Below are 15,475 nucleotides of genomic sequence, written 5' to 3'. Positions count from 1 at the left end.
ATAAAAAGATGTTCAATCTCATTTGTCATCAGGAAAATGAAGTCAAAACCACAATGAGATACTGCTTTACTCACCACAGGATGGCTGAAAAAAAGACAAGTGTTAGCAGTGATGTGAAGAAATTAGAACCCTAAACATTGCTGTTAGGATTATAAATGGTACAGTTACTTTGGAAAAGAGTTTGGGTGCTCCTCAAAATGTAACCCAAGAATGCCATTCCTAGCTATATAGCCAAGAGAAGTGAAAACATGTCCATACAATAGTGATGGAAACCATCAACAAAGCAAAAGGCAACCTACTAAATGGAAAAAGATATTTGCAAATAATATATCCCATAAGGGGTTAATATTCAAAATATATGAAGAACCTTTACAGCTCAACACCAAGAAAAAACCATATTGTACACACACCCATATAACGTATACATACATACACACAACAGAATATTACACAGCCATAAAAACGATGAGATCTTGTCATTTATGACAACATGTATAGACGTAGAGGCTGTTATCCTAAGTGAAATATGTCAGACTGAAAAAGACAAATATCATATGATTTCACTCATATGTGGAATTGAAATAACAAAGCAATGAATAAACAAACAAACAGAAAGCAGACTCAGACCTATAAATACAGAGAATATTCTGATGGTTGCCAGAGAAAGGGTAGTAGGTGGGCAAAATGGGTGAAAGGGAGTGGAAGATACAGGCTTCATTTTATGGAATGAATAAGTCACAGGAATAGGAGATATAGCATAGGGAATACAGCCAATGATATTGTAGTAATGTTGTATGGTGACAGATGCTAGCTACACTTGTGGTGAGCATAACAGATTTATATAAAGATACTGAATTCCTATGTTGTACATCTGAAACTAATGTAACACTGTGTTAACCATGCTGAAATAAAAAATATATGTATCCACACATAAATTTGTGTATAAATATCTATAGCAGCATTATTAACAATAGCCAAAAGGTAGAAACAAACCCAATTGCCCATTAATTGGCAAATGGATAAACAAAATGTAGTATATTCATACAATGGAATGATATTCAGCTATAAAAAGTAATGAAGTACCAAACATGCTACAATATGGATGTATCTTGGAAAATTATACTAAATGAAAGAAGGCAGACACAAAATGATTCCATTTATATGAAATATCTAAAATAGATAAATATATAGAGACAAAAGTAGATCAGTGGTCACCAGGGGACCTGGCTGCAAAGAGGGGAGATCAGGAGTGACTTCTAATGAGTACATAATTTCTTTTCAGGTTGATGAAAATATTCTAAAATGAGATACTAGTGGTAGTTGAACAACTCAGGGAATATACTAAAAACAACTGAACTATACACTTTCAGAGGTTGAATTCTGTGGTATGTGAATTATATTTCAATAAGTTGTTATTGTTTCAAAAGTCACATTAATATTAGTCTCCTGTAGTGATTCAGGATCAAGTATAAGAAAATCAGTTTGTTTTTTTAACACTGAAGGAATATGGTTTAGTGTAATTTATGGGTGATAGGATGTGGATTAAAGCAACGATGGTTATGACCCCAGATCCCTCCTCTGGACAAAGTAACCTGGGGAAAAGGACAACTGTCAAAAAGGAAAAGTGGGGAAGTTGGAGAGGAGACCAAAATAAGAGGCCTAGCCTGGGTCAAAAACTACCTTACTCTCAATGGATGGAAAATGTAAGGTCATAGAACTTCCATCTGTCTTTGTGAGACATCAGAAATCAGCCTGATGATCTCCTTCCAACAAGAGTAAAACATGAACACAGTACAAATTAGCAAGGCAAAGGATAGGCATATCTTATTGTTAGGGCTTTTTCTGATCAGAATTTCCTCATTTCACTCTAAATACACTGAATTCCCACACGCACGTGCGCGCGCGCACACACACACACACACACACACACACACAGACACACAATGAGAGAAAAAGAGATTGGAGAAAAACTGGGAAGACAGAAAGACTGAGAAAGAGAAAACTCTATGTTTCATGGTAACCAAATTAATTATTTTGCTGGACAAAATGATGGTATGGTTCTCTTGCAGCCTGCAGCAAAGCTGAACCTACAGTGTCAACATTCTCTGTCATCCAGGCTGTAAACCTTATTGTAGGATGGCCGTATTCTCTCTCTCCTGAGCTCTAATCTATATCTACTTAGCTATCATGGTATATTGATTTATTTTTCTTGTCTAATGTCCTTCAAAACTGAAGTACTTCAATCTTTCTACCACTCTATAAGACCATGAACTGACCACTCATCAGTTCATGCCTGAAAAACAACTGAACAAATTAATGAGGAGAAAATAAAAGTGTTATTTTAAGAGCTAACTGACTTCAAATTTCCTCTTAGGGGAAGAGACCTGTGTTTGTTTTAACAAAAACCTTGATGGATCATTTTGATTGCTCAAAGATTACTCTTGGGACATCGTTGGAATAGACTTGGAGCTAAATTGTTCTGTTTGAGAAATTGCCAGTAATGGCATGGTTTGGATATTCAAGATCGGAGGAAAAGTAGGAGAAGAATGAAGGAAAGAGGAGAATTTAGCAGCATCAAGAAAACCCAAGCCTTATCAAAATGGCTAAGGAACTTTTAAGGTGAGAGATATTTAATATTTAATTTTAACTTGTTTGCAAATACTTGGTCCTTCAGTAATATCTGAGATCAGACAGCTATTGGTAGTGTATGGGAAAGTTAAGGAATCAAGGAATGAGCAGGGAGGCAACATGGTACAGAAAAGGAATTTCATACCCAGGAGGCATAAGAAGAAAAAAAGAAGCGAAAACTCACAGACATCGGTGATCAGAAGAAACTTAAGCATCAAACCTTCCCCAGAATCTCTTAAATCTTAGAAAGCACAATGGCCCCAACAAGCAAGAAGTCTTGGGCTTTTCAGGGACTGTATCTAAATCACACTACCACTGATTATTTGGCACGTACTGTTCTTATAGTTTTACTCTTTGTCCCTCTCCACTCTTCCCTATGCTTTGTGTCTGAGGAGGAAATTGACCTGTATTGACATCATTAATGGGCTCCCCCCCCATTTTGGCTCCCTGTTGCATTCCACCATTGAGAAGCCCTGGCAGGAGATCTGAAAGAGGAAGGAGATTGAGTTCAGGGTATTTATTCACTCAGCTCCTTCCATGCAGGGTCACAGTGAGATAGCTAAATTCACAGTAACTGATGGATGACCCTCTAAACATCCTTCTGTCTCATCAACCAACTTCTCCCTTCTTTCTCTCCTCCCTTCTATAGGATTAAGGGTGTTAATAACACCTCTGTTATTTGTCCCTGAATACTTTACCATTCCTTGTGATTTCCCTACACCCTACTCACATCATTGTTAATAATCCTTTTATTATATTCTCTTAAATTACCTAATGTGAGTATGTCAGCTTTGTTTACCTACCACCCTGACAAATACACTCATTAGGACATGACATTCATTATCCCAGTTAATTCTCACTACAATTCTATGAGGTAACTATTACTATTAGCTTTACCTTACAGATGTGGAAAGTATGAGACAAAGTGAAATTAAGTAACTTGCTTGTGGACCTTTTGACTTTAGAGCTTTGGCTTCTATACACTATGGGATTTTTGGTTTCATTTTTTGTTTTGCTACTTTAATGATAACTCTATATCCAGGTCCCAAGCCTTTTGCTACATTATGGCCCAATATGTCTTCCTAAAACATTCATCTAATGCCCTAAGATCTGACTTCCATCTACCTTTTACTTCCCCTATACTTTTTTTCTATACAAGCCTTACTATCAAGCTGAACTGGGCTATTCATTTTTCCATGAAAATATCATATTAGTCCTGCATCATCCTTCTACTCATAAAGTGCCCCAAGGCTGGACTTCTCTCTTCACTTCCATTCCATCTTCTTCTTTTTTAGTCTCAATCAACTCTTTCCTTTGAGGTACATCTGAATTCATACCTCACCTACAGAGTTTAGCTAATCTTACTCCTTCCACTTTCTAGTTAGGTGACTTTCAGTGACTTATGCTAATTTATCTGAGTCAGTGTCCTCAACTGTAAAATTCATATCAATTGCTGGCCTACTGATATTGAAATAAGAATGCTTACTGATCTCCAAATGTTTCAGCAATGAGGCCACCCAACCTAGGAACTCTTCTCTTCAACAACTTGATCAAGATTTCACAAGTGATGTCTTATGGTAAATATTTGCCAATCTTTTTTTTTTTTTTTTGACTGCATAGCATCTGAAACCCTTCGAGTTGCCAATTGTGTATTATAAAGTGTTCTGCCTCTCACATGAAGGCCAAGAGGGGCCAAACATTCCTACTGCCTGCTCCCAACAGCTAGGATATAGACACATGACTTGACTCAAAGTCCTTCAAATCCAGGACTTTGAATATAGAGGAAGTGGACACAGAGGCTTTTGAAGATATAGCATGGTTTAGTGGTTCTCAAACTTGAGTGTGCACTAGAAACTCCTTGGTGTGAGGTACACATACATATGTAGGGGCTTGTTCTTGTTCAAATGAAATTTCCTGAACCCTACATAGATCTACTAGGTCAGTATCCTTGGGAAAGGGCGACAGGAAACATTATTTTCACAAGCTCCCTAGGGCCTGCTGAATATGACACACTAAAGTTTGAAAATCACAGTTCTAGGTCTATAGATAATACATTATTTCTACCATATACATTCTTCCCTTCTTCATTTGTGACTTTCTTATATCCCTCATTATTTGTTTCTACAGAAGAGATAAATTTTCTCCTTAGAGACTTTGACTTTATTCTCTCCCTGAGAATAATCTTTACATTAACCACCCCACACCCACATTAAATAACATACACACACACACACACACACACACACACACACACAGGAACACAGGCACACACATATACACCCCGCTGGGAAATTTTGAAATATGAATAGGGTTTATATGCAATCAATCATTTCTCTTATAATTCTAACTTCTTTAAGAGTAAGAATTTGCTTAACCTCCCTACACCTCTTCCAAGTTTCCAATCTTTTAAGAAGTTAATTGATGATTAGAAGTGATGGCATCTTTCACTTCATTTTGCATGACTTCTTTCTTTCACATAAGTCCTTTTAATTTTATGGGAATCTTTAATTTTGTGGTTATATGTGAACTGAATTGATGGCATAAATTTCCCTTGGCCAGTTCTTCCAGTCTTTTATCATACTAATGTTAACCATTTGGTTCCATAGGTCATTTTGATTACTTCTCTTTCTCAACATACTTGAAAATGCCTCCCCAACCAATGACTTGTTTTATATATTGGAAGAAGACATTACTTTCTGACATAAGTACATCCAGAGACATATGCATTGATAAATTGTATTTCTTACCCTTTCATATACAAAACTGTGATCAGATATCTTGTTGCTATATTTTATGGATTTTTGACATTCTTATTACAATCTTGGGTAAGTTAAAAACTAAAACTAATTTGAGTCTTCATTTTCTACTCTGTAAAAGGAGAAAACTAAAATCAAGGCTCTCTAAGGGACTTTTGAGATAGTTTATGCCTATAAAGTATTGGGGAACTAGACATCAGCGCTGGGCATTGGGGAACAAATAAGAAAGTTTTGGTCAAGCAAAATGCTCTTAAAAGTTATAGAAAAGGTTTTCTGACACTTACCTCACACTAACAGTATCCTGAAAACTTTGTACCCTATGATTATTATCTCCTCATTTCTCCCTTCCTCCAGCCCCAGGCATTCACGATTCTACTCTCTGCTTCTGTGAGTTTTACTACTTTAGATTCCACATATAATTAAGACCATACAGTATTTGTCTATTTGTCTTTCTGCATATTTAAATTCTTTCTAAAAGGGTAGAAGTCATGTTAACTGTTCACACACACACACACACACACACACACAATACAACTACTATTACTACTACAGGTATGAGAGGAAATTTTGGGAGGTAATGGGTATGTCTATGGCCTTGATAGTGTTGATGATTTCACAGGTGTATATTCCCTGGGGAATTATACCAGACATTTAAAGCAGAGATAATACCTATCCTTCTCAAGCTATTCCAAAAAATAGAAAGGGAAGGAAAACTTCCAGACTCATTCTAGGAAGCCAGTATTACTTTGATTCCTAAACCAGACAGAGACCCAGTAAAAAAAGAGAACTACAGGCCAATATCCCTGAGGAATATGGATGCAAAAATTCTCAATAAGATCCTAGCAAATCGAATTCAACAGCTAATAAAAAGAATTATTCACCATGATCAAGTGGGATTCATTCCTGGGCTGCAGGGCTGGTTCAACATTCGCAAATCAATCAACGTGATACATCACATTAATAAAAGAAAAGATAAGAACCATATGATCCTGTCAGTCGATGCAGAAAAAGCATTTGACAAAATTCAGCAACCTTTCTTAATAAAAACCCTCGAGAAAGTCGGGATGGAAGGAACATACTTAAACATCATAAAAGCCATGTATGAAAAGCCCACAGCTAACATCATCCTCAATGGGGAAAAACTGAGAGCTTTCCCCCTGAGATCAGGAACACAACAGGGATGTCCACTCTCACCGCTATTGTTTAACATAATGTTGGAAGTGCTAGCATCAGCAATAAGACAACAAAAGGAAATCAAAGGCATCAAAATTGGCAAAGATGAAGTCAAGGTTTCACTTTTTGCAGATGACATGATATTATACATGGAAAATCTGATAGACTCCACCAAAAGTCTGCTAGAACAGATACATGAATTCAGCAAAGTTGCAGGATATCAAATTAATGTACAGAAATCAGTTTCATTCTTATACGCTAATAATGAAGCAGCAGAAAAACAAATAAAGAAACTGATCCCATTCACAATTCCACCAAGAAGCATAAAATACCTAGGGATAAACCTAACCAAAGCTGTAAAAGATCTGTATGCTGAAAACTATAGAAAGCTTAATGAAGGAAATTGAAGAAGATATAAAGAAATGGAAAAACATTCTGTGCTTATGGGTTGGAAGAATAAATATTGTTAAAATGCCAATAGTACCCAAAGCTATCTATACATTCAATGCAATCCCAATCAAAATTGCACCAGCATTCTTCTCGAAGCTAGAACAAGCAATCCTAAAATACATATGGAACCACAAAAGGTCCCGAATAGCCAAAGCAATTTTGAAGAAGAAGACCAAAGCAGGAGGCATCACAATCCCAGACTTTAGCCTCTACTACAAAGCTGTAATCATCAACACAGCATGGTATTGGCACAAAAACAGACACATAGACCAATGGAATAGAATAGAAACCCCAGCACTAGACCCACAAAAGTATGGCCAACTCATCTTTGACAAAGCAGGAAAGAACATCCAATGGAAAAAAGACAGTCTCTTTAACAAATGGTGCTGGGAGAACTGGACAGCAACATGCAGAAGAATGAAATTAGACCACTTTCTTACACCATTCACAAAAATAAACTCAAAATGGATAAAGGACCTGAATATGAGACAGAAAACCATCAAAACCCTAGAGGAGAAAGCAGGAAAAGACCTCTCTGACCTCAGCCGCAGCAATTTCTTACTTGATACATCCCCAAAGGCAAGAGAATTAAAAGCAAAATTGAACTATTGGGACCTCATGAAGATAAAAAGCTTCTGCACAGCAAAGGAAACAATCGACAAAACTAAAAGGCAACCAACGGAATGGGAAAAGATATTTGCAAACGACATATCGGACAAAGGGCTAGTATCCAAAATCTATAAAGGGTTCACCAAACTCCACACCCAAAAAACAAATAATCCAGTGAAGAAATGGGCAGAAAACATGAAAAGACACTTCTCTAAAGAAGACATCCGGATGGCCAACAGGCATATGAAAAGATGCTCAACATTGCTCCTCATCAGGGAAATACAAATCAAAACCACATTTAGATATCACCTCACGCCAGTCAGAGTGGCCAAAATGAACAAATCAGGAGACTATAGATGCTGGAGAGGATGTGGAGAAACGGGAACCCTCTTGCACTGTTGGTGGGAATGCAAACTGGTGCAGCCACTCTGGAAAACAGTGCGGAGGTTCCTCAGAAAATTAAAAATAGACCTACCCTATGACCCAGCAATAGCACTGCTAGGAATTTATCCAAGGGATACAGGAGTACTGATGAATAGGGGCACTTGTACCCCAATGTTGATAGCAGCACTCTCAACAATAGCCAAATTGTGGAAAAAGCATAAATGTCCAACAACTGATGAATGGATAAAGAAATTGTGGTTTATATACACAATGGAATACTACGTGGCAATGAGAAAGAATGAAATATGGCCTTTTGTAGCAACGTGGATGGAACTGGAGAGTGTGATGCTAAGTGCAATAAGCCATACAGAGAAAGACAAATACCATATGTTTTCACTCTTATGTGGATCCTGAGAAACTTAACAGAAACCCATGGGGGAGGGGAAGGAAAAAAAAATGAGGTTAGAGTGGGAGATAGCCAAAGCGTAAGAGACTCTTAAAAACTGAGAACAAACTGAGAGTTGATGGGGGGGGTGGGAGGGAAGGGAGGGTAGGTGATGGGCATTGAAGAGGGCACCTGTTGGGATGAACACTGGGTGTTGTATGGAAACCAATTTGACAATAAATTTCATATATATATATATATATATATATGATGAACTGTAGTTCATATTAAATGAAGGGCAAGAAAACTAATCAGATGAGAGATTGAAAGTTCAGGTTATTGTAGTCTTTATGTCAAATACATATTAGTTATGAAAAAAATTAATTAAGATTACCTTTAGGCGCGAATATCTGGGCAATCTATTAAGAATGGCATTTGTGCATTTAAAATAATCTGTAAACACCCCTGTGTGTGATAACATTCTCATCCAAAGAAAGAGACCTTTCTGGATAATCTACAAAAATCAAAAAAAATTTTTTTTTGTGTTTACAATTGTACAAATAACATATGAGCATGAGTAAAACAACATTGAAAGTGCACCACATAGAGTGAAAGGGTAAGTGACCAATATGAAATCCTATGTAGACCGAGGAAAAATGGGTTTTGATGTTGAAGACAGAAAGGGGAAGTGAGTACATCTTATCGTTCACTTCAGAAGGGAACAGAGGAAAAAGGGCATCTGGTGAGCATTCGTTCTCTACAGGTGTGGTTAATGGTAAGGCTGACTGAGGGAAACAGTTTTCTTGCTTAAGTAACAAGTTATAAGCAACAACCCTGTGAAAATATTATTAATGAGTCAATTGTACCCCATTCAAACTTATTCAATATTAACCTTGTTGTAGAATTCATTTTAAAAAAAGAAGGGAAAACCCAGGCTCAGTACAGAAGTCTCTAAATAAAGAGTTCAAGAAGGAACAGCTATAGAAGGCTCCCTAGTAACAGGAGTTACTATTTTAAGCTGCTCAGATTTATCTGATCCTATTTCTTTGAAGTATATAACCTTTTCTTATGGAAAACTCAAACCTTCCTGACTTGCACATCAGCATCATGAGAATAATGGAAGTATCTCGTCAGAGCAGCACAGGCCCCACTCAATTGTGAGTTCGCCAAACAGGGACATGGAGCTGCTGACTCAGAGCCATTGGCTCAATGTGCAGTCAGGTGTGTCAGGCTGAATCAGTAAGAGTCTTACTGGGCACTCAGCCTCTGAGATTGAGGAGGAAGTTGGTATTATACTTTACCTGCTCTTTGCTTCTTTGTTTGATCAGCTGTATGCTTTTCATTACAATGAGAAGGATACGAATCCAGACCTGTGAGTGGACATACCTCCTGCCACTTGCGCCAAGTAAGGGAAGACTTGTACAAAATAATATTACTAAAATGATTTCCCTTGACCATGACTTTGTGTTATAACCCAGGCTATTTGAACATTCCACGTTTTGTGTTTGTTCATTTGTTTTTACCTAGAGACACATGGGGCTGACCAAATAAGACCCAATACATTTAATACTTGGTTTTGCATGAAGTGGTGCCTGAATAACTACAACTTCGTGAAAACTTGACTTTTTCCTACTGGGAAAAGGAGATGCCAAGGGAAATTCTATTCCCAGTCCTTAGCTGGAGGGGCTTAATACTTTCGGAGGCTGTTGCAAGATTCCTGCAGATAAAGTCTTCTCATATATGCACATCATCCAAAAGCAAGCCTCCCTCAGCAAAATCAAATAAGAGACCAGAATGGAAAACTCCAGAGAATTGTTACCAAATGCCAAACATAAATGGGTTTAACACTTTTATATAAATTACAGGACATATGAAACATAGGAAACATATAGCTAATTATCAAACAAAGTGCTAAATGAGTTTTCTAGAGTTGACCATTATAACCACTAGAACAAAAGATTAAAGAAATTGTACACGACGGCTGAGACACAGTTGGATAGAGAATTGTGAAATGGAAGACAGGTAAAAGAAATAATACAGAACACCTCCTAGTAAGATAAAGAGAGAAATAGGATGAAAGTGAGGCAAAGAGACTTAAGGAATGGAGTACGTACTTATTAAGTACATCTCATAGACATTCCAGAAGCAGATAAAAGAAATAATACAGAATGCCTCCTGGTAAGATAAGGAGAGAAATTGGATGAAAGTGAGGCAAAGAGACTTAAGGAATGGAGTAAGTACTTATTAAGTACATCTTGTAGGCATTCCAGAAGCAGAAACATGGGTGAAGTTTGGAAAACTGATAGTCAAATGAGAATGTCTGGTAATTTCTCCATATTCAAAGAGGTCATGACATTCTGTATTCAAGAAACACATGTGAACACATTGTAGTAAAGTGACGATGTAAGCCTAGACAGCATAAGAACAGACAAAAAGGCACAAGGCCTACAAACGAAAAACCAAATAGTGTGACAGCATCCATCTTTTTGTCAGGATATGGAAGCCAAAAGCAAGTGCTGAGAGAAAATAACTGTCAATCTATAGTTGCTTACCTGGCCAGAGTATCATTTCATAATGAGGCTGTGATGGGCAGGGAGACTGACCAACCGAACGTCCCTCAACGACAGACTCTCTGCTTCAGCTGCTTAGTGTGCAGTCAATTGGAAGACCTCAGCCAATGGTAGAGCCATTCAGTCACTACCTCAGCTACAGAGAGCTGCCTTGCCTGACTGAGTTCAGGGACTTGTCCTGATGGCCACGCCCAAGGTTTGATCAATGAGAGTCGATTAATATATGTCTGGTCCCTTCCTCAGCTATTAATCCTGATTAAATGGCCTGCACACTGAACCCCATCTCAATGCAGGCTAACTTAAGATCTTAACTCTGAAATACAGACACCTGTGATAAACACATGACTCGTAGTGTTTCCACCAAGCGACACCATATTAAAGGAACTTCTCAGGAATGAAATTTAGGCAGATGGAAGATGATCTGGGATGCAAATAGAAATGGTAATAGGATGAATTAGCCAAGAAGGGTAAATGGCAAACAGTGCCTATATGAAAACAGTGGTAGTCATGATTACAGCCACTTTGATGATCCAAGTACACAAGCCATAACTAACTACTAACAAGTATGCATCACTTGGATGATGGGAGTGTGCAATGAGAATAGCTCTATCCCACTCTTCACCGCCTCAGCCAATGGAGGGTGTGGAGCCCCTGTGCCATGGCCACTGGCCCAAAGACTGGGAAGCTGACCCTGCGGATGACCCAGTAAGAACATTTCTGTGGAGTTGGAGGAGGAAATTGGTGTGGTCCTTGCCCTGCCTTTTGTCTGTGTGCTAGCTTCTTTGTAATCATGATTACTTAATGATAGGAGTTCAGAGAAAATGACATGTCCCTTGCATCTTTCACCAAACTAAGGGAAGGTTTGATTACTAACAGCTCAAGTGTCACTTTTGTATCCTCGTTGTAAACGGGAGTGTTCCAAAATCTGTTTAGTAAGGTTTCTTCACACCTTTTACCATCAACTTTTTTCTGGTAATAAAAATGATATTTTCCCCTTCATAATACGATTCCTTTTTATTACCATAGCATCTGCTGTTCCTTAAGGTTCTCACAGAACACAACCTTGGAAGCCTTGCCTTTTGGACAATAGCTGGTCGATTGCTTGCATGTCTTTGATGCTTCTTAACTCTGTTTGGGGGGTTCAACTTCTGTAATTGATTATTTTCATGAATACTTGCAAAGTAGTTGTTTGCAGGCATTTCTGAGATTATTGAAAAAATAAGCTTTTAATTTTAAAATATCTTCCATTTAAAATTTTCTTCCCGCCTCTCTCTCTATTGTGGATTTTTGGAGAATTGGGGTAAATTTTGTATTTTTCAACCATCAGCATTTACTTTTGCTCAGCAATTCCACTGTGTGGGTAATGTTTAGGACCTCAGTATCTTTAAGAAAACACTTTTCAAGTTAATAAATACCCAAATATCTTTAATGTTTTAATCAGTATGACTAGTTAACTTCTTTGTGTGCTGTGTTTGGAGTCTGGGTTTGCATTTCTCCTGAGGGCCTTGATCAGAGCTTGGAGCAATAGCTTCATTTGTCAGGGTACCTTGCTGACCATGTGGGAGAGTGCCTGTTTGAGCTACTACAATGGCTTAGCTCAGGACAGCTGTCCATTCTGAGTTGTAAGAAAAATGTCCCCAAATTGGCTAAAGTCATTCCTCTGGAAGTATGGCCTTGGGGTATGGCAGGCAGACTCTCTCAAAAAGCCAAAGCTGCAAAGTCTATCTACAATTTTGGTGCTTAGGGTGAGGTCTTTCCAAAGTTTCCCTCTAGGGGCATCAAAGAACTGATGTTTTGGCTGTCCTTTCTTCTGACTAGAATATTTCATAGTATCGCCGAGAACAGCAACCAGACACTTCTATTTTGCAAGATACCAGATCCCACCAGTTGATCTTATGTCTAGAAAGCCAGAGCAGGAGAGAACATCTTCAGAGGGTCTCATCTGTGGTAGCTGCAGGTTCCACAAGGAGGAGTTTGGTGGACACCAGGAACTGGCCCTGAGGGGTTGGCCCTTCTCCCTCTCCTCTCCTGCAGCAGCACCTGTGAGGTAGACTGAGAGTCTGACAATCATAGTAGTTACTTGAAAAGCTAAGCAAACTGATCCTGACAAACTGGCCTCTGGGTCCAACCATGTTGTGATTTGTTAGTACTGGTTTCGCCACTTGTGATGGTTGGCATCTGATTGCTTGGCAAAAAAGGGTATTCAAGTGACCATGACAGGATGAAGGCTTGTTGGTGACTTCTGGATGCTTGGGGATCTCTCTGTTCTACTCGGGGTACTACATGTGTCTTACCCCACCAGGGTGTGGGCAGGAATGCACATGAGAGCTCTGCTTGAGAATTTCTGGGATGTTCTATTATCTCTTGGGGACAAACCTGAAGCTTCACAGGGCAGCAGACATTTCATCAGGTCCACAGCCACTCACCTCCTGGTTTTATTTCCTCATCTCTCTCTTTGAGTGGAAAACATGGGGAAATAAAGATTCAGCTCTGGTTTATTCCATCCTGCTGGCCCTTTCTTAGTGCTTTTACACACCAATGCCACATGTAGCTATTAGGAGACAGGTAATTAGTTCTGACCAAATTAAATCCCTCCCTCTCTTAATTGGAGCCTTGTAATCTGCGGTCTTTGGAAAGACAAAAATGGAAAGAAATTAGTCTAATTTATGCCGGTCTTTCCAGTGTGCTACTTCCTACCTGCCAACAAAAGTCATTGAATAGAAAGTGAAGATCCTCAAGGAGTGCTAGCTACCATTATAATTTCATTAACTGTGTCACCCACCCCTTATATTCCACCCCTTCTATCTGCTCCTGTGTTTTTATCATCTCTACTTTACCTTGCTGTGATTTTAAGAGGCTGACACATTAATTCCAGAGCATTGTATTTCTAGTACATCCTGTACCAGTGGCACTTACTGCCTATCAGAAATAGAGTAGTGATGTAGAATAAAAGGTATTCCAATAAAAACACGACTCTTCCAGGATCTGTGGCTGTTTTGTGTTCAAATTCAGCAGGTAAAATACAATATTACCTGGAAATGGAATGTTTGAAAGTTTTTCTGATGGAAGTTACAAGAAGTGTAGAGGGCACTGGATTCGCACTCTGATTGGATGATACAATGTCAAGCTCTAGCTTATACAATCACATGTTACTCAGCCTGCCCTTGTGACCCACTTCCCTGCGTTGCATTTTGTCAATTCAGATATGGAGGATGTGGGTGATGTCAGGAACTGCAGCCACTGCCCTTCCTTCTGAGCTGTCTGGAAGGTGCGCTCCACGTGGCTGAGCCTAGCAGTGACACCTATTCTGGGGAAAGCCCGGGCTCCAAGGAGCCCAAGGCAGCCAACCCCAAGAGTCTGAAGCAGGAGTAGCCAAGGCACCAGTGCCATCGCTTTCGCCACTGCTGCCAATGTTGCCACCACTGCTACTGCTCTCCCAGTTTTGTCACCTACTTCCCCAGAATTCTGAAGCAGTCTCAGGAAGGCCTAGCCCTCTTGCAGGAGGCCATGAGCGTCATGGTTTCACTCCTTACCGACATCTTGGAACGCATCGTCGGAGTGGCCTCTCGCCTGGCCCACTCCACCAAGCACTCCACCATCACCTCCAAGGAGATCCAGAGAGCCGTGCGCCTGCTCCTGCTCAGGGAGTTTGGCAAGCACGTGGTGTCCGAGGCCACCAAGGCCGTCATCAGGTACACCACATGAAATGGTCTGCCTCAGGACCACCTGACCACATCGCAAAACAATGGCTCTTTTCAGGGCCACCTGGCTTGGCCGGAAAAGACCTGGAGCTCTCTACAAAGGGCCATCTAGTGTAGCATTTGCACCTGTGCCATTCTGCTGATCCTTAAAACACTTTTATCATTCATGAAACATTAACAAATGTATCAAATCTGCTTTATTGCATGTTTTTAGTGCAATTGTTCCAAGAAAAAACCATCGTTTTATGTTAACCATATTGCATTCATTTGCACGCCTAAAGTGTCATTTCTGCCAGTTATTTTACCAGAGCCCCATTTACAGTTATCTGTAAGGTCAAATCTATTTTTGTAATACATTTTTGAAGCCCTTTCACTCTCATTCTTCCAAGAACATATAGTGAAATCAGCCAGGGTTTCTTTATGTGTGATATGACAACAGATACAATGCGGAAGCAGATAAACAAGCATTTCCCATTTGCAACTAATCCCTCATTTAGCATTCATTTGCACATATATAGGAGGACACAAAACACAGTTTAAAGAAATAGCTAAATCACATAGGAAGCAATTCACATATAAACTCCTTGGTATCTGAGATTACTCTCTGAATTCAGTCAGATTTGTCTGATATTTATCTCTTCATGCCAAATCTTATTTTAAAAAACAAAAATCTTAGTGACATGCAATTAGGTATGGATGATTGGATCCTCTAATGAGTGCAGCCAATGGCCTCAAATCCTCACTGGCTCAGCTGATGGGAGACCTGTAGCCCCTGACTAGAGCCATTGACCCCAAGACTGGGGAGGTTGTGAATAATGC

General features: G+C 39.1%; 1 protein-coding gene across 1 annotated transcript; it reads left to right on the top strand.

Annotated features, from left to right (window-relative positions):
* Positions 1-11,613: 11,613 nt before the first annotated feature.
* On the top strand, positions 11,614-14,660 carry LOC109256440 (histone H2B type 1-A-like). The gene is made up of 2 exons (XM_019431769.1): positions 11,614-11,660; positions 14,417-14,660. The coding sequence occupies exons 1-2, from the start codon at positions 11,614-11,616 to the stop codon at positions 14,658-14,660; spliced, it is 291 nt and encodes a 96-aa protein (XP_019287314.1).
* Positions 14,661-15,475: the final 815 nt, after the last annotated feature.

This window comes from Panthera pardus, unplaced genomic scaffold (genome assembly GCF_024362965.1).
Source record: "Panthera pardus isolate Hobbes unplaced genomic scaffold, ASM2436296v1 HiC_scaffold_27, whole genome shotgun sequence".
NCBI lineage: Eukaryota > Metazoa > Chordata > Mammalia > Carnivora > Felidae > Panthera > Panthera pardus.
The sequence above is the reverse complement of the archived record's forward strand: the minus strand, read 5'-3'. Positions and strand labels throughout refer to the sequence as shown.